The following is a 23,938-nucleotide window of genomic DNA, read 5'->3' on the forward strand; positions in this document are numbered from 1 at the left end:
GGATGATTTGACTGAGGACTGGCGAACCAGAAAGCTGCACCAAGCTCCAATCTGATCTACCAGAGTTTCTACAGCTGGATGCCCTTCCTAACGCCAACCACTCTGAGAGTGTAGTGGGTGCTTTTACGTGCCACCAGCACGAGGGCCAGTCAGTGGGTACTGGCAACAGCCACACTCAAAATGGTGTTTTTTACGTGCCACTTGCACAGGAGCCAGTCCAGCAGCACTGGCAACGACCTCGCTCGAATGTCTTTTCACGTGCCACCGGCACAAGTGCTGGTAAGGCGACACTGGTAACGATCACACTCAAATGGTGCTATTTCAATTCCACTCACAAGGCTATATTTGGCCCAGGGCTATAGTTGAACACTTGTGTTTGAGGTACCATGCAGTGGGACTAAAACTGAAACCACATAGTTAAGAAGTGAACTTCTTAACCACATAGCCATTATTCTATGCATTATTCTATATAAATATTTTTAATATTCTAGAATTAACACTGCTTATTAATTATAAGTTATTAGGTTTTCTAGAGGTTATTTGAAATTGTTATTGTTTTTTTCTTTCCACTTAGGAAATGTATTGAAAGAATTAGTTGAACCAGCTGGTGCCGAAATCTTTGCTGATAATTTCATTTTGGCTGACCCCACCATCAGTGCTTTGGAACTTTGGGGAGCTGAATATCAAGAGTCCAATGCTTTATTATTAATGCCAAAGGATCATCAGCTCCTAGAAAAAATAAGTCAACGGGAACGATGTCCTGTCAGTTTTGTTGGCAGAGTCACTGGAGATGGAAAGGTTTGGGAATATCTTTTCTGTTATTGTTTGAGTGAGTGGCATCTCTCAGTTACGATCTCAATTACTCTATGTACTTCATATGTCAGTAGAAAGAAACCAGTTTCATCCTATCACTTAAAACATCTGAAGCCTAACTACAGCTGCTGTTGAAGCAAAAAGAATAATATTTAAAACACTTTCTCAATTTGATGTCATAAAATTCCCAAAGGCCTTCACCCTCACTTATCTTAGCTTTACCACAATTTTTATACTTATCAAAGCATCATGAAACCAAGAATAAACAGGCATTTTTACCTGAAAGAAGGCTTATATCTTACCTTCTTCACATCATGAAATCAGAGCTAAGCTCTGTATCTGTTTGAAAGTTAGAAAAATTTTGACTATTTACTATTACGTTTTAGTTGCCCAAGTCCAACAAATAGATTTGTTCAAACACTGTTGAAGTATTTAGTCACTGTATCTTGATTATTAACAAAGTCTACTTCAAATTCTGGTAAGTTTTAAAGTACAGATGAATTAATATTACTTATCAATGAAAAAAACAAAAAACAAAGCTAAACACACAAAATTACTGAGGCTATAGATACAAGAAGAGTAAACTCTACTTTCTAAAGTGAGAATAAGATGTCTTTTCACTCCATGTTGTCAAAGAACCTACATCAAACTAGGAATAAAGCCAATAAAATAATCCAATGGAACTGTAGAAGCCTAACTCATAGTATTGTTATTATATATGTTGGAAATACTATACATCTGCAACAGATTATAGAGCTGTTAGGGACATGAAAGTCAGTTTCCTTTAAAAGCACAAAATGCAGTAGCTCTCGGTGTCAAAATACAGTTTTGTATACACTCACTTCACATATGAACAGGACACAATGAAAACCCATAAGTTACTACAATCTTTGATGGCTCTCATGTCAATCTCATATCTACAACATTGCTAGATTTGTATCTTAAAGATGAAGCCTCCTATTCAGAGTCAGAAAATATGTCAGCTCTAATCAGTTGCTGATTCTCTTCAAAGCTCAACCCATATTGGAGTATTGCTCACATATCTAGTATGGTACTGTTGCTATGCAAAGACATCATAAAAAAAGAAAGCCATTCAAGTTATTGGCAAAGATTCACTTGCCAACACATTACAGCCACGAGTTCACAGATATGCTGTTTCTTCTTCTTATCTCTTCTATAATAGTTTTTACCACTTTAAGCTAGCTGTTAACTTTCTCTACTTCACTTCAACCCACCCAATACCCTTGTTTTCATTTGTCGCTCCTGTTCTTCCTCAACTTCCAAAGCCAACACTAATCATTTTGCTTACTCTTTTCCCCACAGAATTGCAATGGCATGTAAATAGCACCATTTGAGCGTGAACGTTACCAACGTCGCCTTCCTGGCACGTGAAAAGACATTCGAGCGAGATCGTTGCCAGTGCCCCTGGACTGGCTCTTGTGCGGGTGGCACGTAAAATACACCATTTCGAGCATGGCTGTTGCCAGTACCTCCTGACTGGCCTTCGTGCCAGTGGCACGTAAAAGCACCCACTACACTCTCGGAGTGGTTGGCATTAGGAAGGGCATCCAGCTGTAGAAACTCTGCCAAATCAGATTGGAGCCTGGTGCAGCCACCTGGTCCACCAGTCCTCAGTCAAATCGTCCAACCCATGCCAGCATGGAAAGCAGACGTTAAACAATGATGACATGAGAGTTGCCACTATTCTTCTGACTGACTTAAAAAGCAAAATCATTTGGACATTAAAAGACTTTTAGGTTGACAGCTGGTGTGCTTTGTCAGATTACTTTTCTTGAAGATGAGATAAATATGCATCGATAAAATAAGCCTGGGATTATGTGGGACTTGCACAACTGAAAATTAAAAGTAAATAGTCAGTTTTCTTAGTCTCAGATAGATACAATGCTTCACTCTGGTTTTATGATATGAAGCAGATGAGATATAAATTTTTTAGATACAATAGCTGTATATTGCTGGTGATATTTTCATGATATCTATTTTCAAAAACTTGATAAACTGAGCAATATAGAATAATTTATCTTACCCACAAACAATAAAATATTTGTAGTGTATTCAAATTAACAAACCTTTGTAGTTCTATGCTTTTTTTTAGCCACTTAGTCATTTTGCTTCTATGTAAAATGAATATAGAGCTATTGTAAAAACCTCTCACTAAATTCTGAATTGAGTGAAACAAATTTGTTTTATTGTCTGCTTGTATATGTTCATGGTTTATTGTATATGATAATATATTTACTTGAAAAACTAAAATTATTAACATAAAATGCAAAATTGAAAAAATGCTGTTTTGATAACACAAGAGTTATTTTAATTTCAAAATGATAGATTGTTTTTATTAAACCATATTACAAAATATTGCAACTGCCTTAACGTTTTTGTGTTTCTCTTTCAGATCAAGTTAAATGGCTTTTCTAGTACTTCAGATGGTTGTTCAGATCCCAAACGTTTTAAAGATATTTTACCAGTAAATCTAGATTTAAAACACGTTCTTGGTTCTATGCCACAAAAGGTATTTTACTTTCAGTTACTTCTTAATATGTTGTTCATTTTTCTATCTGAGTTGTTTTCCTCTCCTTAGTTTATCATCTTAATTCTTTCTTCTCTCATCTTTTTTTTTCATTCTTTGTGTGGGTGGTTCTTATTTACTTTTTCATAAGAAAAGCTTGAGTCCTCAGACTGAGCTGAAGACAACCCATCTCATTAAACAGTTATTCCAATCATCATCATCATCGTCACCACCACCACCACCACAATCACCATCACCATCATCATTTAAGATATGTGCTCCATGCTTGTTTGGGTTGGACATTTGACAAAATCCAGCCAGTTTGAGGGATGTGCTGGTCTCCATTGTCCTCATTTGGCAAGATTTCTTTGGCTGGACGACCTTCCCAACAACAGTCACTTTACAAAGTGTACTGGGTGCTTTTTTTTGCTTGGTCTCTACTAAGTAACATGTAAGACAAGAAGACCCCCTTCATAGAGTGGGGATACAGTATTTGATGAAAGGCGTATGGACTCACATAGTGATGACATTTATGGTTATGCAGCTCAGATACGAAAGTAATGATGAGGAAGTAGCATTGTAACAATAATGTACCTGCCAATTAACCAACTTTATCTTTACATATGAGCTCATATTTGTACCACTTATTGATTGTAGTCATCAATAACTAAAAGAAATGCTGTTACTATGTAACTATGTCACCACCACCACCACCACCACCATCATTTAACGTCTGTTTTCTATGCTGGCATGGGTTAGACAATTTGACAGGAGCTGGCAAGCTGAAGGGCTGCACTAGGCTCTAATTGTCTGTTTTGGCATGTGTGTGAATATATTTCTTTTGTGTTTTGTGTAAGTGATTTTATTCTTCATTTAACCCATATCTTTATTGTGTTTAGTTTCCATTTAACTGGTTTAGTTTTGCTTATAAATTATCACTCTAAGGAATTATCTAAATTTTTGTACTAAAAAGCACATTTTCAAAATAGAAAAATAGATAAATTACTTCACTTAGTATAATTATTGATTGATAAAATATTTGAATCTCCAAAATTCAGTAGTTTCTGAGGAAATCAGAATTGGCACCCAACCAGTCAGTCAATTAATTGAGCAAACAAACTGGATTAAGAAGAGAAGTGCTTAATTTTGTTGTTATAGAATTAATGTGTGTATGTATGTATGTATGTATGAATGTATGTATGTATGTATATATGTGTGTGTGTATGTATGTATGTATGTATGTGTGTATGTATGTATATATGTATGTATGTATGTAAGTATGTATGTATTGGTGCAAGCGTGGCTGTGCGGAAAGAAGTTTGCTTCCACTACATGGTTCTGGGTTCAGTCCTTCTGCTTGTCATCTTGGGCAAGTGTCTTATACTATAGCTATAGTTTTGGGAGTAGATTTGGGATTTGGTATACAGTAACTGGAAGTTGCCTGTCATGCGTGTGTGTGCGTCTTTAGGTTTGTCCTCCATCGTTATTTGACAGCAAATGCTGGTTTGTTTCTGTCCCTGTAATTAAACAGTTTGGTGAAAAGACCAATAGAATTAAAAAACAAAAAACAAAAAAAAACAGTTGCACAAAATCTCTTTGATTGTGTCAAGAACAATGAAAACTTTTTGGAAACTTTGCATAGGCCTCTGAGCTGGTATCATCAAGCTTTTGGCAAAATTTGATGCAGATTCTCTGCTCAACTTTCTCTGTCATGGTCAATGCGAGAAACACACCCTACACATGTTACTTCCAAGCATTGCTGTAAATAGTAGAAGTGAGCTAGAATGTTAAAGTTTAGTGTGCATGTACAGCAGAGTTGAAGGTCAATTTATGCCAAGCATCTTCAGTCAGCGGGCTTTGGCTTCATTACTATTGCAACAATCCGGATACTTATTGATCAGGTCACATGTCATAGTTGTTGTGGTCACTGCCGGTGCCATGTAAATGGCACCTATGTTTTGTAGATATGATCATTGCTGGTGCCATATAAAGGGCACCTGTCTGTGAATCATAGTAGCAGTGGTTGCTGGTGTCATGTAAATGGCACTCATGTTGGTGGCACATAAAAGCACCCTTTACACTTCTGGAGCAGTTGGCCTTAGGAAGGGCATCCAGCCGTAAAAGCCGTGCCAAATCAGACTGGAACCTGGTGCAGTTTTCTGATTCATCAACTCCTATCAAACTGTCTAACCCATGCCAGCATGGAGAGCGGACGTTAAATGATGAATGATGAGTGATATGTAGGTGTATATATGTTTGTGTGTATTTATGTAACACACACACACACACACACTCATACACACACACACACATACACTCATACACATATTTATGTAAAACCAATATGTACTTTTTCTTTTGTTTTATAGAATTTCAAGCTTGATCACCTTACGTTGGACCTAAAGCCACTGTCAATTCCTGTTGAATTAACATTGAGAGAGTCCTTGGAGAGGGTTTTACGACTCCCAGCCGTTGCAAGCAAACGATATCTCACAAACAAGGTTTCATCATTGTTTTCTCATCTAACTTTTCATTGCCAAACTATGACTCACACATCAATATTATATCATTTGAAATGGTAATTCAAATTAATCTTCTAATATATAGAATTTGCATGGCAAACACTGTGACATAGATGCAGGTTCTTAGTGAGCTTTGTCATGATTGTTGTCATTTCATTTGATTTCATTTAATTGCTAATTCTCTTTGGAATAGTATGAATTCAATTTTAAAAACTTCGATTTCAAACCTCCTCTGTAAATCTGGATCTAAAATTATTATCATGTTTCCAGTGAATAAATGATCCATTCTTTGTAAATCTTTGAAAAATATCACTAAAAGGAAAACAAAACAGTTTTGGGAGGGTCATTATGCCAGTAATAAACACATGCACTGGTTTTATTTCACTTTTTTTTTTATTATTCTTAGTCAGTTCGTTGACATTTAACAAATTAACTAACTAGTTATTTGATTAAACATTTGGTCAGTCAATCTATCAGATTGGTTTACCAAGATCTTTTCATTGTCTTTTGCAATTACATATGCCCTAGACTTGAAGCAGGCCTAGAGTGGGAAGGGCATGTCATTGATGAGATTGGGTGACCTTGTGCCAAATTTGAAACCAATGTTCCTATGATATTTTAAACTTCTTTATTTTTGCAATATTTTCTCAATAACTTTTTGTAGAAGACTTCTGTCCATATGTTTTTAGAACTTCTTTTATTCTTTTCAGGTGGATCGGTCAGTGACTGGCCTGGTTGCTCAACAACAATGTGTAGGCTATTTACACACACCCCTCTCTGATGTTGCAGTCACAGCTCTTTCTTATTTTGATACGGTAATGAATTATATTTTTCTAATTTATAAGTACTTTTAAAAGTAGAGGCTATCTTTACATAAAAATATAACCTCTGAGCAGGATTACAACAAGTTGATGATAGAGAATAGCTGGGACAGAAGTAATGAAGAAAGGTGGCAGAAGAAATAGGTTAGATATTGGGATGTTATGGACAAGACTCATATAACTTAAGACTACTTGAAATAAATTGTAGTTTATCTAATCCAGTCATCATCATTTAACATCTGTGTTCCATGTTGGCATGGGTTGGACAGTTTGACAGGATTTGATGTGTCCAAGGACTGCATTGTGCTTCAACATCTGTTTTGGCATGGTTTCCAAGGCTGGGTGCCTTTCGTAATGCCTACCACTTTACAGCATGAGCTAGATGCTTTTTTTCATGCTACATGCACTATTGGGGGTTGCCATATAGCATGCAGAGTTAGGAGTAGAGGCAAAGATGGGAGTCAGCTTCATGCTCGTGGACGAGGGCTTGAACTGTGAGAAGAGGTGACAGTGCAGGTAGAGGATCTGCATAGAAAAACAGACTAGACAGTAGAAGAAAAGCGATATGCCTAGGTTGCAATGTGACCCTTTTCTTTAAGCCTTTTGCTCCCTGTTGAGGAAGAGGAGAGAAAGAGAAGATGAACAGTTGTAATTGCAAGAGATAATGGCAAGTGGTCTCACAAGGCACAAACTTGAGAATATATAAAGTTGATTGTGATGTAATTTGAAATTTCTTGGTGTATAAATTATATATTATGCTGATAAAGATTATAGGAATTTCTAAAAGGAAATAAAACAAAAATTATAGATTAATGGAAGTAGAATTTCAATCTCTAAAAATAATCTTTGTATATATTTTCGTTTCTGAAACTGAAGAAATGTAATCGATTTAGATATATTTTCCTTAGTATTGTTTAAATATTATTCAAAACTATTTTCCAGGTTGGTTCAGCAACTGCAATTGGTGAACAACCAATCAAAGGCCTTGTTAATCCATGCTGCGGAGCTCGAATGTCTGTTGGTGAATCATTGACCAATTTGATATTTGCTTCTGTTACTGCTCTTAAGGTTTGTATCAAAGATATTTCTGTATGTATTCATATTTACTTAAGATTTTGATGTTCAATGACTCAGTAAATAACTGAAATGTATTATACATAGTGTATGTATGTGAGTATGTATGTATGTATGTATTCATTGCCATGATGCACAATGCTTGAAGCCCAGCATAATGCAATTATACATAATTAGTTTTTTGCTAATGCTTCAGTTTAAATGATGAATTGTCTAAATACATGTTGAGTAGTAAATATTATGTCACACTGAATTGCTTACTTTCTTTGTTGCAGGATGTTAAGTGTAGTAGTAACTGGATGTGGGCTGCAAAGTTGGCAGGAGAAGGTGCTGCTCTCTATGATGCCTGCAAATCAATGTGTGACATTATGAAGCAGCTTGGTATTGCAGTTGATGGTGGAAAAGACTCACTCAGCATGGCTGCTAGAGTTGGTTCACAAACTATAAAAGCTCCAGGTAACTGTTTTATTTTACATGCTTTAACCATGAAATATAGTTGAATTAATGTATTGGCATGGTTTGTACAGCTGGATTCTCTTCCTAATGCCAACCACTCTGAGTGTGTAAGTGGGTGCTTTTACGTACCACCCATTTACATAACAGATTTGTTATTTGCAATCTATGCCTGTCTATCATCTGCTCCCCTTTGGTCATATACCCATCTGTCCATCTAACACTCAGTCTATCCATCTGTCTGTTATTTCAATTTTTGTGACACCTGTTATATATTATTGCAATCAATTTTAAAATACGTTGGTTGGTGAACATAGTTGTTGTTGTTCTAGACCAAAAGCCTCTGATATGAAGTTACTTTTCTCTTTTCCTGCAACTAATCTGGAGGCCCTGAGAAAGGGCCATTGTATTATTCTTTCTCCTTTGACAAAAGCCATTATAAAAATACACTCTAAATATAAAGTTAATATTTCAAAAAAATTATAATTGTAATATACACCAAAATTCACTTGGTATAAACTGGTTTCAAATTTTGGTGCAAGGCCAGCAACTTCAGCAGAGGGGTAAGTCAATTACATTGACCCCCAGTGCTCAACTGGTACTTATTTTATCATCATCATTGTTTAACGTCTGCCTTCCATGCTAGCATGGGTTGGACAATTTGACTGAGGACTGGCGAACCAGATGGCTGCACCAGGCTCCAATCTGGTCTGGCAGAGTTTCTACAGCTGGATGCCCTTCCTAATGCCAACCACTCCGAGAGTGTGGTGGGTGCTTTTACGTGCAACCGGCACGAGGGCCAGTCAGGCGGGACGTAAACACACCAGCATCGGTTGTCAAGCAATGTTGGGGGGACAAACAGACGCAAAAACATATACACACACATACATATATACGACGAGCTTCTTTCAGTTTCCATCTACCAAATCCACTCACAAGGCTTTGGTCGGCTCGAGGCTATAGTAGAAGACACTTGCCCAAGGTGCCACACAGTGGGAATGAACCCGGAACCATGTGGTTGGTAAGCAAGCTACTTACCACACACCCACTCCAGCACCTATGCTAATGATTCTACTATTCTACACTGCCTTTATTTGGTTTATATTAAAGGAAAAAAATGTAATCTAATTTACATGACTTGTTTAGCTCAAGGTTAGCCTTCATTGTATTGGCATATAATGAAAAGCATTCTAACTCTGAATATACTGTCTTTTTATGCATAACAATGACTGTGTTGTCTAATGTACCATTGTATATTTAAGACAGCAAAGGTGCAACTTGGGAGAATTAACTGATATTTGACACAGGTTGAATGACCAATTAGAATCAAGTAAGATAATATATAGAGGAAAATTATTTCTCCTAAAATAATTTAATGCCCAAAAGTACAAGCTTGAATTTTTTTGTTTTATATGTCATATTTTAAGTATTTTTGCTGTTTCTAATACAAGTTTTTCAATGCATATTTCAGGGACATTGGTTGTGTCTACATACGTTGGCTGTCCTGACATTAGATTGAGTTTAACCCCTGATTTGAAGTGTTCTCAAGGAAGAGGTCAGATTTTATTCATTTCATTTTATTCATTTTGTTAATAATCATTTTAGCCTTTGAAAAATTGTAACTGTTAATATGTTGCAGGACAAAGGGTGACCATTTTCTGCAAAATTATCTCTTAATCAAGAATGTTTGGCATAAATTTGATTGGAGGATATATGCAATTAGTTCTTGGCTGGTATCTTATTTTATGGACCGGGGAAGGATGAAAGGCAAAGTTGAACTCAGTAAGCTTTGAATTCAGAACGTAAAGAGCCAGAAGACATGCCTTTATGCATTTCGTCCATTGTACTATTGATTCTGTCAGCTTCTTGCCTTAATAATAATAATAATAATAATAATAATAATAATCCTTTCTACTGAAGGCACAAGGCCTGAAATTTGTGGGGAGGGAACTAGTTGATTACATCGGCCTCAGTGTTTCACTGGTACTTAAGTTATCAGCCCCCAAAAGGATAAAAGGCAGAGTCGACCTCGGTGGAATTTGAACTCAGAACGTGAAGATGGATAAAATGCTGCTAAGCATTCTGTCCAGCATGCTAATGATTCTGCCAGCTTGCTGCCATAATAATAATAATAATAATAATAATAATAATAATAATAATAATAATAATAATAATAATAATAATAATAATAATAATAATAATAATAATAATAATAATAATAATAATAATAATAATAATAATAATAATAATAATAATAATAATAACAACAACAACAACAACTAACTGGACCTGTGAAAAATTCATGGAAAACATAAAAAAATGTAAGTATCTGTAAAGAGTGTCCTGGTGCCTGAGAAATGTTTGTGTATTATGACTGTCTGCCTTTATGTTCTGAGTTCAAATTCTGCCAAGGTCGACTTTGCTTTTCGTCCTTTCAGGGTCGATAAATTAAGTACCAGTTGTGTACTGGGGTCGATCTAATCAACTGGCACCCCCTCCCCACAAAAATTTCGGGCCTAGTAAAGTATATTGTGACAGTTACAGAATATAGAAAGTAATGTAACACCAATGACTCTATAATCCAACCAAAATATCTCAGTTACACAAACGTAAACGGAATTACTATTTAACCTTAAAATACATATTCAAAGAACCTCCTTGGTTTAGGGGTACGGAACGTTTTGCTGGTATTCTTTTATTCTTTTACTTGTTTCAGTCATTTGATGGTGGCCATGCTGGAGCACAAACCCTTTAGTCAAAGAAATTGACCCCTGGACTTATTCCCTGTAAGCTCATGTTTTGCTCAACATCCTTAAACAAACCTTATTCAGGGACCTTTTGAGCGGGATGGGCTACTTAACCTGAAGAAAATTCTAACTGGGCCCCACCTGCAAGGTCATGCACTGTTTATCTTGATATGAGATCACCATGTCGTGCACATATGGTTATGATGCATGTGCCTGGTGTACCCTTATCAGACAAGTAGTCATGATGGGTATAATGGGCTTCGTATATTTTACCCCAGTGTCACTTTGATGGCATGCACTGCTCTTTCACTCAATAATAATAATAATAATACTTTTTAAATTATCTTTATCCAGGAATTTTACTCCATGTTGATCCTAGCTGTGGTCAACACAGAATTGGTGGATCAGCCCTAGCACAGTGCTTTAAACAACTGGGCAAGGATGTTCCTGATCTTGAAAGACCAGATATATTCAAATCAATGTTTGATGTAACTCAACAATGTATATCAGGTATTTTTTGTCTTTCTATTTCTATTCATGAATGATCTTATTTTAAACTTTTCTTTTTTAGTTCTCCTTTTATAACTGGACATACTTCCTTGCAATAATAAAATCACGACATTGTTTGTAACTGTCATATTTTTTTCATTTCAACAGAATTTTATTTTCATTGGTTTACTGTATCATTAATGAATATTTGTAAATTGTCTTACAGATAAATTAATTTCCTCTGGGCATGATATTAGTGATGGTGGTTTAATTACATGTGCCTTGGAGATGGCTTTTGCTGGTAACTGTAGCATGCACCTTCATTTTGAAAATACTGCAAATGGTAAGTACTTGGTTAATAAAAATTGTTCTGTTTGACCTTATCATTAATATTTCTCACTAAAATATACAGCTAAGTGTTGTGATTAGATCCTACAGCATTCATAAGTTTAACCCTTTAGCATTTAAACTGGCCATATCTGACCAAAATATTCTACATGTGTTATGGTCAAACTGGCTAGATCCAGCCTTTCATAATTCCCTTACAATGTCCTTCTAAAAATAACCAAACACATAGTTGAAATCTATGAGATCTTATGAGATAATGCATGATTAATTCAAAACAATGTGAATAAACAAGCATTATATTTAACAGATTAATCTGAATGCTAAGGGGTTAAACTGGTTAAAACCATTTTTTATTATATTAATAAATGTATTAAAGTGGTGTTTCAAACACAGCAAAAGGTTATTTCTTAAATGTATGGATTTTATCTCAGAATTACAGGTAAGTACAGGTAAAATCTAAAATATAATGTTGTTTAAATTTTGTTTAAATGTTTACGTGTTGTTATGCCATGATTAATCTTAATATTAGATTTTATATTATTGAAACATCAGTTTAGATGTGTGTGTTTGCAAATATCAATTTTACATTCCACTATAGCATAAATATAAATAAAAATATTCTATATTTTAGAAGTCAACATTAACATAAGCAGCTGCAGTGGGTGGCTTAGCGTTGCATCCTTCAAGTTTTATCACTTATGACACCCACAACCCTATTGTTATGGACATTTTTACTTTGAACTTGGTAATTCCATGAGATTTCTATCTTCACCATTCAATGTATCTTTCCTTTGTTGCCCTAACTGTATCGTGCTTAACAAGTTCCCGAGCTAAATACTTAGCCAAACCCTTCTTTGCTATAACTGTACCATCAGAAAAAAAACCTCCAAGCTTGTGAGTCTCCCTTAACTATTAACCTGAAACTAAACTATTAACAACAGCAAGATCATGTCACTATCTTGGCTTATCATCATCATTTAACATCCACTTTCCATGCTAGCATGGGTTGGACGATTTGACTGGGGACTGGCGAACCAGATGGCTGCACCAGGCTCCAATCTGGCAGAGTTTCTACAGCTGGATGCCCTTCCCAACGCCAACCACTCTGAGAGTGTAGTGGGTGCTTTTTACGTGCCACTGGCACGAGGGCCAGTCTAGAACCTAAAAGAGCCAGTAAAGGCCATGTGTTCTTCAGAAAAAAATAAGAATAAAGTAAAAAAACTGACTAATCTTGTGATAGATTGGCATGTTTTCACAAATTTGGAGTGAAGGCATAGTACTTGACAAACGTTTAAGTATTGACACTGATAGAATGAATAGCTAGTTCAACCAAAAGGAGGTTTGCACTCTGGAATGAAAGGAATGAAAAAGTTGATTAGCAAATGAAATCACTGGAATAACAACATAATAATAATAAATTGTTTCTCTCCTTAAAATCATCAAATTCTCATCTACCATCCTAGTATGGCTTCTAGAGAAATTTCTTCATTTAGCAGTTGCCTACTAGTAGGGAGCAGATGCTTCACCTAGTCTCTCATTAGAATTGCATTGTCAAAGTTGGGTCAATGTTAAAATTCACTCACCTTTCAAAAAAAAATTTTACGTTCTTAGTCACTTCCTTAATCAGTATTTAAAAATATAGACAGTCTCGTATATCACAAACCTTTCCAAACTTAACTCTTTCGACTTTAGTGTCAAGCTCCTTGGCTTCATTTATAAGACAGGACCATTAATATATTTATTTGCTTGGCAAATATATCATCACTAGAGTTGCTAAAGCAGTGATAGAACTCTATAACTTTTGCAAACCAGCATTTGGTGAGGCTGCACATCATCATCATCATCATCAGCGTTTAACGTCCGCTTTCCATGCTAGCATGGGCCGGACGATTTGATTGAGGACTGGCAAGCCAGAAGGCTGCACCAGGCTCCAATCTGATCTGGCAGAGTTACTACAGCTGGATGCCCTTCCTAACGCCAACCACTCTGAGTGTAGTGGGTGCTTTTACATGCCACCGGCACGAGGGCCAGTCACACGGTACTGGCAACGGTCACGCTCAAAAAGGTGTTTTTTACGTGCCACCTGCATGGGAGCCAGTCCAGCGGCACTGGCAACGACCTCGCTCGAATGATTTTCTAACATGCCCGATTACGCTCTAATGGTGCTATTTACGGGCCACTAGCACGGAAGCCAGGCAGCTGCTCTGGCAATGAACACGCTCGACAGTGCTGTTAGTGCTCCACTGGCGCAGTGACCAGTCATCGAGTATGGTTTAATTACGATTTCACTTGCCCCAACAGGTCTTCGCAAGCAGAGTTTAGTGTCCAATGAAGGAGAGGTTGGCATGGGTGCCATTCGTCGGATTCGGTTTGATTTCGATTACAGATTTCAATTTCAAATTCACTTGCCTCAACAGGTCTTCGCAAGCAGGGTTTTTAGTGTCCAATGAAGTAAAGATATGGATTAGTGAGCTGGCTACACTTATGAAGTATAAATTACTATATTTCTGGTTCCTCGTTCTACTTACACATTCTTACTCAGATGCTATTTTATACCTCAAAAGCTTGTTGCAGACAGAAGGAGGTGAGCTGAAATGCTGCCAGGTCAGAGAGGCCTCAAAACTGATCAGTGTTCTGGATTTGAAAGTACATCCAAAGAGATTCTGCTGGATTTTGGTCATATCTAAAACATCAAGGGTGTAATTGTTCATTTCTTGTTTTAATACTCTGTGAAATAATGGCATTGAATCCAATCCACCGTACAGCCATTAAATAGACTGGTGATATCAGTAGTGTTGTGGCAGACAAAACGCCTTGCAGTATTTCAGCTCTTTACATTTTGATTTCAGATGCCATCAAGGTCAGCTGTGCCTTTCATCCCTTTGAGGTCAATAAAATATCAGTTGAGTACTGGGGTCAACGGTATCAGCTAACTCTTCCCTGCAGAATTACTGGTCTTGTGCTTAAATTAGAAACCATTGTTGTAGTTGTTGTTATCATCGTCACCATCACTGCCACTGCTACCCTTGTTGTTGTTGTTGTTGTAATAAAAGTTTTAAAGACATTTCTTATGGCTATTCACCATCCCAAGAGAATTTTATTTGTAGATCATATTATTTTCATTGCTTCTAGATCCTCCTCTTGAGTTGCTGTTTGCTGAGGAACTTGGGCTAATTTTAGAATTGAGAGACGATAACCAGCAAATGGTAATATCTCGATACAAAGAAGCTGGAGTGCCTTGTTCTATTATTGGTTACTGTTCTGAGGAAAATGTGCCTCAGGTAAGTTGCTGTTGTCTTACTCGATATCCTCAGGAAGTCGTTGTTGTCGTCATCATCATTGTTTTAAAGTCTACTTTTCCAAGGTTAATTGACACAGATTTTTTACGGCCACATGCCAACACCCACCTGTTTCTAAGCATGGTAATATTTCCTCCATGGTCAGACATGCTCGCACAGAATATTGGAAATGAATGACTCTGCTTGTATGACAGTGACAATGATTTTCCAATTATCATGTAAAGACAAGAAAATACTGACATACATACTCACTCACTCACACACACACACACACACACACACACACACTCATATATATTTGGCTCATATACACACACACACACACACTAACATGAGAGTATTCAGATTTAGTGTGCAAGAAAGAAGACTGTACTGGTGTGGATGAGGAAAGCTGTATAAATAATGCTGATCACTTAATGTGGGTGGAACTGAGAGAAGGGTGAGACCCGAGAAGATATGGGACAAAGTGGTGAAAACTGATCTTAGAACCCTCGCAGAGAAGACGACAAGGGATCAGGATGACTACTGATATAGGGTTCTCATGGAGAGGGCTTGAGAAACTGAAATCTAGAAGCACAGCCTGTGTATGTGTGCATGCACACAAACTGCACCACCTCCCATCATTTCATCTGAGCTGAACTTCATATTTCACCAGCTTTTCCCTGATACCACTTATCCTTCCTATCAACTGGAACCATTTCACTTGTTATCCAGCCATCATCATTCTTTAACCTGACTATTTCAAAATATGATGGTTTTTACATACTGCAAATACATTCAGCTCATGCCAACTTGGGAAAATGCATATTGAAAGGATTATGATGACAATGACAGCAACAAGGATAACAACAACCAATTACATTGATTGCCATTTGTATAATTATCATTATTCTATTTCGTTTTTAATTAACTCAGGTGACAGTTTCTGTATCAAACCAAGAATTATTGAACATGAAATTAGCTGATCTGCGTGACATCTGGGAGGAGACAAGTTACCAGCTTGAAAAAAGACAGACTACTATTGCCTGTACTGAGGCTGAAAGAAAAAGTTTCAGATTGAGAAAGGAACCACCATACACCTTTAATTATGATCTTAGTCAACTGTACAATCCTCACTCATTTAGTAAGTATGGATACTTGGTCATGTAAATGATGTTCCTTTTTACTTGTTTCATTCAAAGGACTGTTGCCATATGATCTTCATAATTTTTTCAGAAAAAGAATTTATATTATGAATGAACTGTTTATGAAACATTAAAAATGTAAATGATCTTATTGGGTTGGGGCATAATTATTCCGGCTTTTTTTCAACAAATTTTATTCAACAAAAAACAATAGCAATATTTAACAAAAACATCTTTAAATGATGGTCTGACCGTCTGCCAAGCAAATGAGAAGCAGTAATTGAAGTAGATGGTGAATATGCTCCAGAATAATCAATTAAAGCTGTTTTCGTTACATGTTGTTATTGTTTTTGTTGAATAAAATTTGTTGAAAAAAGCTGCAATAATTATGCACCAACCCAATCATCATCATCATCATCGTCGTTTAACGTCCGCTTTCCATGCTAGCATGGGCTGGACGATTTGACTGAGGACTGGTGAACCAGATGGCTACACCAGGCTCCAATCTGATTTGGCAGAGTTTCTACAGCTGGATGCCCTTTCTAACGCCAACCACTCCGAGAGTGTAGTGGGTGCTTTTACATGCCACTGGTACGAAGGTAAGTCAGGCAGTACTGACATATTATAATGAATTTGAGACAAAAAAGTGTACAGTAGGCCCACAATTTGATTCATGTGGTATCTCTCGTTGCAAACATCAAACCAATGTAGGACACTTCACTCTGTTTTATATTTTTAGAATAGCCTTTTGCTATTTAGCAGAAGTGTTTGGTGAATCTTCTTTTGAAGATAGAATAGTTCAGTTAAAATAAACGAAAGCCATTTATAACCAATTTGAGATGGATAAATGTCTGGTCATCTGGCAAGCAATGAATTTGTCTTTTTGTTCTTCCAGCAATCTTGTTCTTTTGAATCTTAAAATAGTGCATATATTGGATTGATAGATAAATTCATTTGTTTTTTTTCTAATTGGCATTCCATCGTCATATGTCTGAAAAGAGGTAAAATTCATTCAAATTTCAAAAAAATAAGCAAAAGTTATAGAGGGAAAACAGATCTTCAAAAATCAAACCACACTATGATAAAAATCATTTTCATGTTAAGTCAAATAACATTGGAAAGGATTAAGGTAAATGAAAAAAAGAAAATGAATTTACCTGATAACCCCAAAATATTCAGTATCGTTTACAGTTTATAAATTTTCAGAGGGCCTTCATCATCATCATCATCATCGTTTAACGTCCGCTTTCCATGCTAGCATGGGTTGGACGATTTGACTGAGGACTGGTGATCCAGATGGCTACACCAGGCTCCAATCTGATTTGGCAGAGTTTCTACAGCTGGATGCTCTTCCCTAACGCCAACCACTCCGAGAGTGTAGTGGGTGCTTTTACGTGTCACCAGCACGAAGGCCAGTCAGGCGGTACTGGCAACGGCCACGCTTAAAATGGTGTATTTTATGTGCCATCCGCACAAGAGCCAGTCCAGGGGCACTGGCAACGATCTCACTCGAAAGTCCTTACACATGCTGCGGAAAAATTAGTATTACATGTGTAATTATTAATATAAATCTAACCCTGATATTGTTTTAAGTAGATTTATTTTTCACTTGATTAACTTCCAAAGTATAATAATTTTCTTCACCAGTTTTACCACAGCATAGTCCCAGTATTGCAATCATTCGGGAAGAAGGAAGTAATGGAGATCGTGAAATGGCAGCAGCGTTCCATTATGTTGGTTTTCAAACTTGGGATGTCAACATGCAAGATTTGTGTTCTGGCAATATAACACTGGATCAATTCCGTGGCATAGCTTTTGCTGGAGGTTTCAGTTATGCAGATGTGTGTGGCTCAGCCAAAGGTAATGAAACCTAAAATTTTACAAAATTTGTTCTTCATGTATTTGAAGTTTGATTGTTCACTTGCTCAATACAAACTCGAAACATTTTATCTCCCTTTAAAAGATAGTATCAAATTTTAGATTATTCTAAAATAAAAAAATTATAAAAGTAATATAAAATCTTTGCTTTCATCATCATCATCATTTTAATATCTATTTTTCCATGCTTGCATGGGTTGGATGAAATTTGTTGAGGCAGATTTTTCTACGTCACCAACACTCACCAGTTTCTAAGTAAGGTAATATTTCCCCTTGGCCAGACATGTTTTCATGGAAGTTTGGAAGAAGGACACAGTTTATATGGTGGTGATGTTCATTTAAGACAGTCATATGTTATTCAGACAAAGAGACACTTAAACACACACATACACACATGCATGTACACACACATACACACATGCATGTACACACACATACAAATGTGCATGTACACTCACACACACACAGACATGCACACAATACTCTTCTTCAGTGTCCATCTGCCAAATCCACTCACAAGGCTTTGGTTAGTATGGAGCTATAATAAAAATACACTTGGTCAAGGTTTCAATATAAAATATTTATAGAGTAACCAATATAAAATATCTCAATAAAATTAGTTCTTTTCATAGAAAAAGATATAAAATATTTGCAGCATGCAGCACGGAATTTAGTCAGTGAACAGGTCACAGTCTCAAAGCGACGAAAATATATTGGCAAATTAAATCTAAATGTTGAAGTGAATCTAATGGTTTTTGTGTGTTTCTTAAATGGCTTATAAACACCTTCCACACTGCAATTGTTTATGTTTCAGCACACGATCTCAGGTCAGGTCTCTTGCTATGCAAGTACCTCTCTGTTATACAAAGTATTTTTTATTTGAAAAAAGAAAAGATAAAATGTATTAAAATTAAAATTTAGAAGCTAAAGTTAATTTGTTTTCTTACAGTTGTGTAAAGGAATTGGTTCTGATGTATATCGTTGTAGATTTTAAACAAACATTTGCAAACTTTCTCCGATTAACTAGAATAGCTAATTGTTTCTAATATAGACATAAGTACTGGTGTCAACATAACTGATCTCAGTACTTGACTGATACTTGTTTTATTGACCCTGAGAAGAGGAGTGGCAAAGTTGACATTAACAATATTTGAACATAAAATGTCAAGAGAACAAATACCACAATGCATTTTGTCTGAGATGCTAACAATTCTGCCAATCTGCTCATTTCACTAAATTACGTAATGATACAAAACATGACATAATTGCTTAATTATATTCAAGTAAAGAGAAAGCTCACTCTTGACCTAATTTCTATTTTGTACAACATCATCATTCAATATTTTAATGTCTATGTCTCCATACTAGCATGGGTTTGACAGGTCTGCAATTTAGTGTATCACTAATTGCCTTTACCTTTTGTCATGTCTTCATATCTTAAGATCTGGATGTACAACTTTTTCCCATGTCTTTCCTTGTGAGTATTCTGGCAACACCTAGCACTTTGTCACTTTACGCTCATTGCTCATTAATATCACCTGATTATGCAAATAAATATTTGCATAATCAAATCCAGCTCTCCTGTTATATTGTCCAAATACTTTAAGAATAAATAAGATATGAATAAAATGAGGTGTAGGCAAATAAAGAATGATGTAGATACAAATCCATATATATGGTAGTGAAGTCTACAGTTTCAGTAAGGTGTACTGAAAAAATATGGTGTACCAATTTTTAATAATGAGGAAGTTTTCACTTTTGTTGATATATTATGAAGGACCAGTAATGAAAGTTTGTTCCTGATTAAATAATTGATTGTATTAACTAATTGATTTTTATCTATTTCCTATTATATATACATGAATGATTTTGTAGTATAGATGTAGGTTTTCTGGTGTAAAAGCTAAAAGAAAATATATTTCCGTTTGTTCTTTTTCAGGCTGGGCAGCAACTGCCATGTTCAATAAAAATGTGAAAGAAGAATTCAAGAAATTCTTTGATCGAGATGATACTTTTAGTTTTGGAGTGTGTAATGGTTGTCAACTCATGTCTCTTCTAGGCTGGGTTGCTCCTTACCAAGACGACTCTATCACTACAGGTGAGCAGTTTGTTTTTATTTTTGAAACCCACAAAATTCAATAAGTTTGTATGCCATGAAGAAAAGTGAATCTTCACATTTTAGACAAATGGGTTTTTTCAAATTTTCTCTCAGAAAAAGAAAATGTTTCCATTTCTGTTTAGTTTGTTTCTTCTCTTTTCCTATTCTATCTCTACAACACAACAGCCTTTGCTGCTCTAAACTAGCAACTTTCACCTATTTTTGATTATTTCAAATGTATTAAAATATTTCATTGTTTCAAATAACAAAAATCATTATAAATGTTCATTCCAGTGAGCTATAATTAATTATATGCTTAAAACATAGACTTGATAAAGATTACAACTTGGAAGATATACTTTAACCCTTTAGTTTTTAAACTGGCCATGTCTAACCCAAATATTCTACTTGGTTTTTGTTCAAATTGGCCAGTTCTGGCATTCCACACTTATACTACAATTTTGTTCTAAAAATGAACAAATCACATCATTAAAATCTTGAAGCTGTGAGATAATGCATGACTAATAATAAAAAAATGTGAATAAATAAACATTGCATTTGACCGAATAATTTGAATGTTAAAAGGTTAAATTTCAAGTAGCTTCATAAAAAATATTTCAGGTAGTTTCAGATATTTATAAACCCATGACTTAATTTGTTCAATGCCATGATGTCAAGAAGAAATGACTTATAGCTAAATAAAAAATTTGACTTAGTTTACTGTGTCTGCTAATTTACGTATTAGTGTTATTTTGACAACTGTTATGAGAATGAACAAATTTGTTAAACCAAGGTGTATTTATATATTGAAAACATAGTTTTACCATGAAATGGCAGTTATGGATTATATTCAAGTTTTTGACATCAAATTTTCTGTAGATTTTTAACTTTCTAAAACTATTAGAATTTGTTGAACTTCGATCATCATAAAGCCAAGATCCAGAAATTTATATGAGTTTATTCCAGAGCAAAGCTATATAAGAGAATTATGTCTATCTGTTTGTCATGAATTGTTAATAAATTCTTTTTCTTTAGCTATTATGTAAGTAGCTCTGAAAATATTTTTTAAAATTCTTTTTTTTCTGAAAAAGAAGTCTTTCATGGAACTTTTATGTATGTGGAGTGTACAAAAGCTCATGACATAGAATGTTTTTGCGTGGTATTGAAAATGACTAGATTGCCAAGCCTACAATGTAGGACATTTTGAGGTCTTTGCTCATGGAGACAATGCATACTTAATGTAATTTGTCTAGATTACATGTGGATGGTGCTCTGTGATTGGATCAAAGAGAGCCATCAGCACACACTACAATTCTAATCCAACTTATAGTATAGAGCTATATTTGATTACTTGTATTTGTTGAAAAAGTTTGAGCAATTTACTTTTACAGTTATATACATCTAACTCATGCTAGCATGGAAAATACTGGAAGTAAAAGAAAAGAATTGGATGCTTTTGTGCCATGTAAAAGTCATGAGCTTTTTATCTCCTCCTCTGATGGAGAAGCTAAAGTGTTCATGACTTTTAATATTTAAAACTAAATTTGGACGTGTTCCATCAATTTATTTGTCCTTCATGTTTTGGTGCTTCTATAGTTAAAAAGGGGTGATTGAAAAAGCAGGCAAGATGATCAGTAGAGTTAGTTTTGAATTTTTGGAATGGCATATGTCTAATGCAGATTAAAAATTTAACTATCCTGTTTTAGGAATTCTGTTGATCATTTCTGTAATCCAATTAATATTTCCTCTAATCCTGAATGATTTTTTTTTCTTAAACAAAAAATTAATAATGTAGTTCTCCCATTAGATCATAGTGTAACATCTGGAGGGCTGTTTTTGGATGCAAACGATTCTGAGAGATTTGAATCACGTTTTGTGACTGCAAAGGTGTCAGAAAGCCCTGCAATTATGTTTGAAGGAATGGCTGGAACAGTTTTTGGAATATGGGTTTCACATGGTGAAGGTAAGTAATTTTGTTTTCTTATAAAGTTCTGGAGATGTGTGCAATAGTTGTAATCTTTCCTAATCTTTTTTCTTGGGTTAGGAATTACAGGATTTGTAACTTCTCATCTGAGTGTTATGCAAGCATATTCTAAATTCTTATGATGTAAATAAAATTAATGAATTTTTTAACATTATTCATCTAATCTTTTATTTGTAAGCACTAGTGATTACAATATTAATTATTATTTCATATTTTAGGTAAGATGCAATTTAAATCAGACTCTCTATACAGAAATCTGAAAGACAAACATTTAATCCCTCTTCACTATGTTAATGATGATGGGATACCAACATCAGAATATCCATTCAATCCCAATGGCTCACCAGATGGAGTTGCTGCTGTCTGCTCAGAAAATGGCCGCCATGTAGCTATTATGCCTCACCCAGAACGGTGCTTTCTGGCATGGCAATGTCCTTGGTTGCCACTAAATATGTGTGATGATCTCCAAGTTACACCATGGTTGAAATTATTTGCCAATGCTTATAACTGGTGTAAGACAATTCAATAAAAAAAAATTTTTAAATACCATTTTATAAAATTTTTCCTATCTATAAATTTCAGCTCTGAAATTTGGTTAAAAAATTTTCAACTCTAATTTTTATAATAATTCTTTTGATATGAAATAAAGCAATAATACTTTACTTTGATATATTAATCAGTCTTATTGATTTCCTGTGGAGGCGCAATGGCCCAGTGGTTAGGGCAGCGGACTCGTGGTCATAGGATCGCAGTTTCGATTCCCAGCCCGGGCGTTGTGAGTGTTTATTGAGCGAAAACACTTAAAGCTCCACGAGGCTCCGGCAGGGAATGGTGGCGAACCCTGCTGTACTCTTCCACCACAACTTTCTCTCACTCTTACTTCCTGTTTCTGTTGTGCCTGTAATTCAAAGGGTCAGCCTTGTCACACTGTGTCACGCTGAATATCCCCGAGAACTACGTTAAGGGTACACGTGTCTGTGGAGTGCTCAGCCACTTGCACGTTAATTTCACGAGCAGGCTGTTCCGTTGATCGGATCAACTGGAACCCTCGACGTCATAAGCGACGGAGTGCCAACCACAACAGTTGATTTTCTACTTTTTTTCTTACGACATTACTTATGGAATGCTGGTATATTTACTACTCCAAACATGGCTGCTCTGTTTGTCATTGTTATTAACTAGTTTCACTCACTGTAACGGAACTTGGTTTGGACATAGCAATTTGTTTTTTCAAAAGAGTTTGCTATTAGTTTACTGTTTTATTCATAAGTTGCCGTATAAACAAACTGTGCATGAAACAAGCATTTCATCAGCGGACAGTGACTCTGATAATGACAACATGTTAACAACATCCACAGAGATCATATCAGATTATTTTTCATACTGTCGTGAAGTCTGTCAGTGATCAGTGGAGACAAAACTGCACATGGACCAACCCACTGGAGGCCCTGGACTTACAGTTGAAATCAAAATTCGGCAAAACAAAGTACAATTGCGGGGGATTTGTGGAAGGACAGTGGGTATTTGAAGGAGTGTGCCATAAAACCCAGCAAACTTCTCTTGTTGCATTGCCAAATAACAAGCGGGATAGGGCCACACTGGAACCAATTATTCTCCAACACATCAAACTTGGCACAACAATAAGTGACTGCTGGAAAGCATATGACAGTCTTGGAGCTTCTAGCTTCCAGCATCTCACTGTCAACCACAGCTACAACTTTGTGGATCCTCTCACCGGAGCTCACACGAACAACATCGAGA

The 23,938-nt window shown here is 35.8% G+C and overlaps 1 protein-coding gene across 1 annotated transcript in view; it reads left to right on the forward strand.

The window, feature by feature from the left end:
* Positions 1–22,845, forward strand: part of LOC106879080 (phosphoribosylformylglycinamidine synthase) — a 43,232-nt gene extending 20,387 nt beyond the window's left edge. Inside the window, exons 11-25 of the mRNA XM_014928513.2 lie at positions 575–798; positions 3,227–3,343; positions 5,710–5,841; positions 6,573–6,677; positions 7,626–7,751; positions 8,033–8,213; positions 9,682–9,765; positions 11,312–11,467; positions 11,673–11,789; positions 14,927–15,075; positions 16,009–16,216; positions 17,865–18,077; positions 20,035–20,193; positions 21,989–22,156; positions 22,396–22,845. Coding sequence (XP_014783999.1) covers positions 575–798; positions 3,227–3,343; positions 5,710–5,841; positions 6,573–6,677; positions 7,626–7,751; positions 8,033–8,213; positions 9,682–9,765; positions 11,312–11,467; positions 11,673–11,789; positions 14,927–15,075; positions 16,009–16,216; positions 17,865–18,077; positions 20,035–20,193; positions 21,989–22,156; positions 22,396–22,706 — 2,450 coding nt within the window. The 3' untranslated portion in view covers positions 22,707–22,845. The remainder of the gene's footprint in view (positions 1–574; positions 799–3,226; positions 3,344–5,709; positions 5,842–6,572; positions 6,678–7,625; positions 7,752–8,032; positions 8,214–9,681; positions 9,766–11,311; positions 11,468–11,672; positions 11,790–14,926; positions 15,076–16,008; positions 16,217–17,864; positions 18,078–20,034; positions 20,194–21,988; positions 22,157–22,395) is intronic.
* The last annotated feature ends 1,093 nt before the right edge of the window (positions 22,846–23,938 follow it).

Source organism: Octopus bimaculoides, chromosome 7, assembly GCF_001194135.2.
Source record: "Octopus bimaculoides isolate UCB-OBI-ISO-001 chromosome 7, ASM119413v2, whole genome shotgun sequence".
In the NCBI taxonomy this organism is placed as follows: domain Eukaryota; kingdom Metazoa; phylum Mollusca; class Cephalopoda; order Octopoda; family Octopodidae; genus Octopus; species Octopus bimaculoides.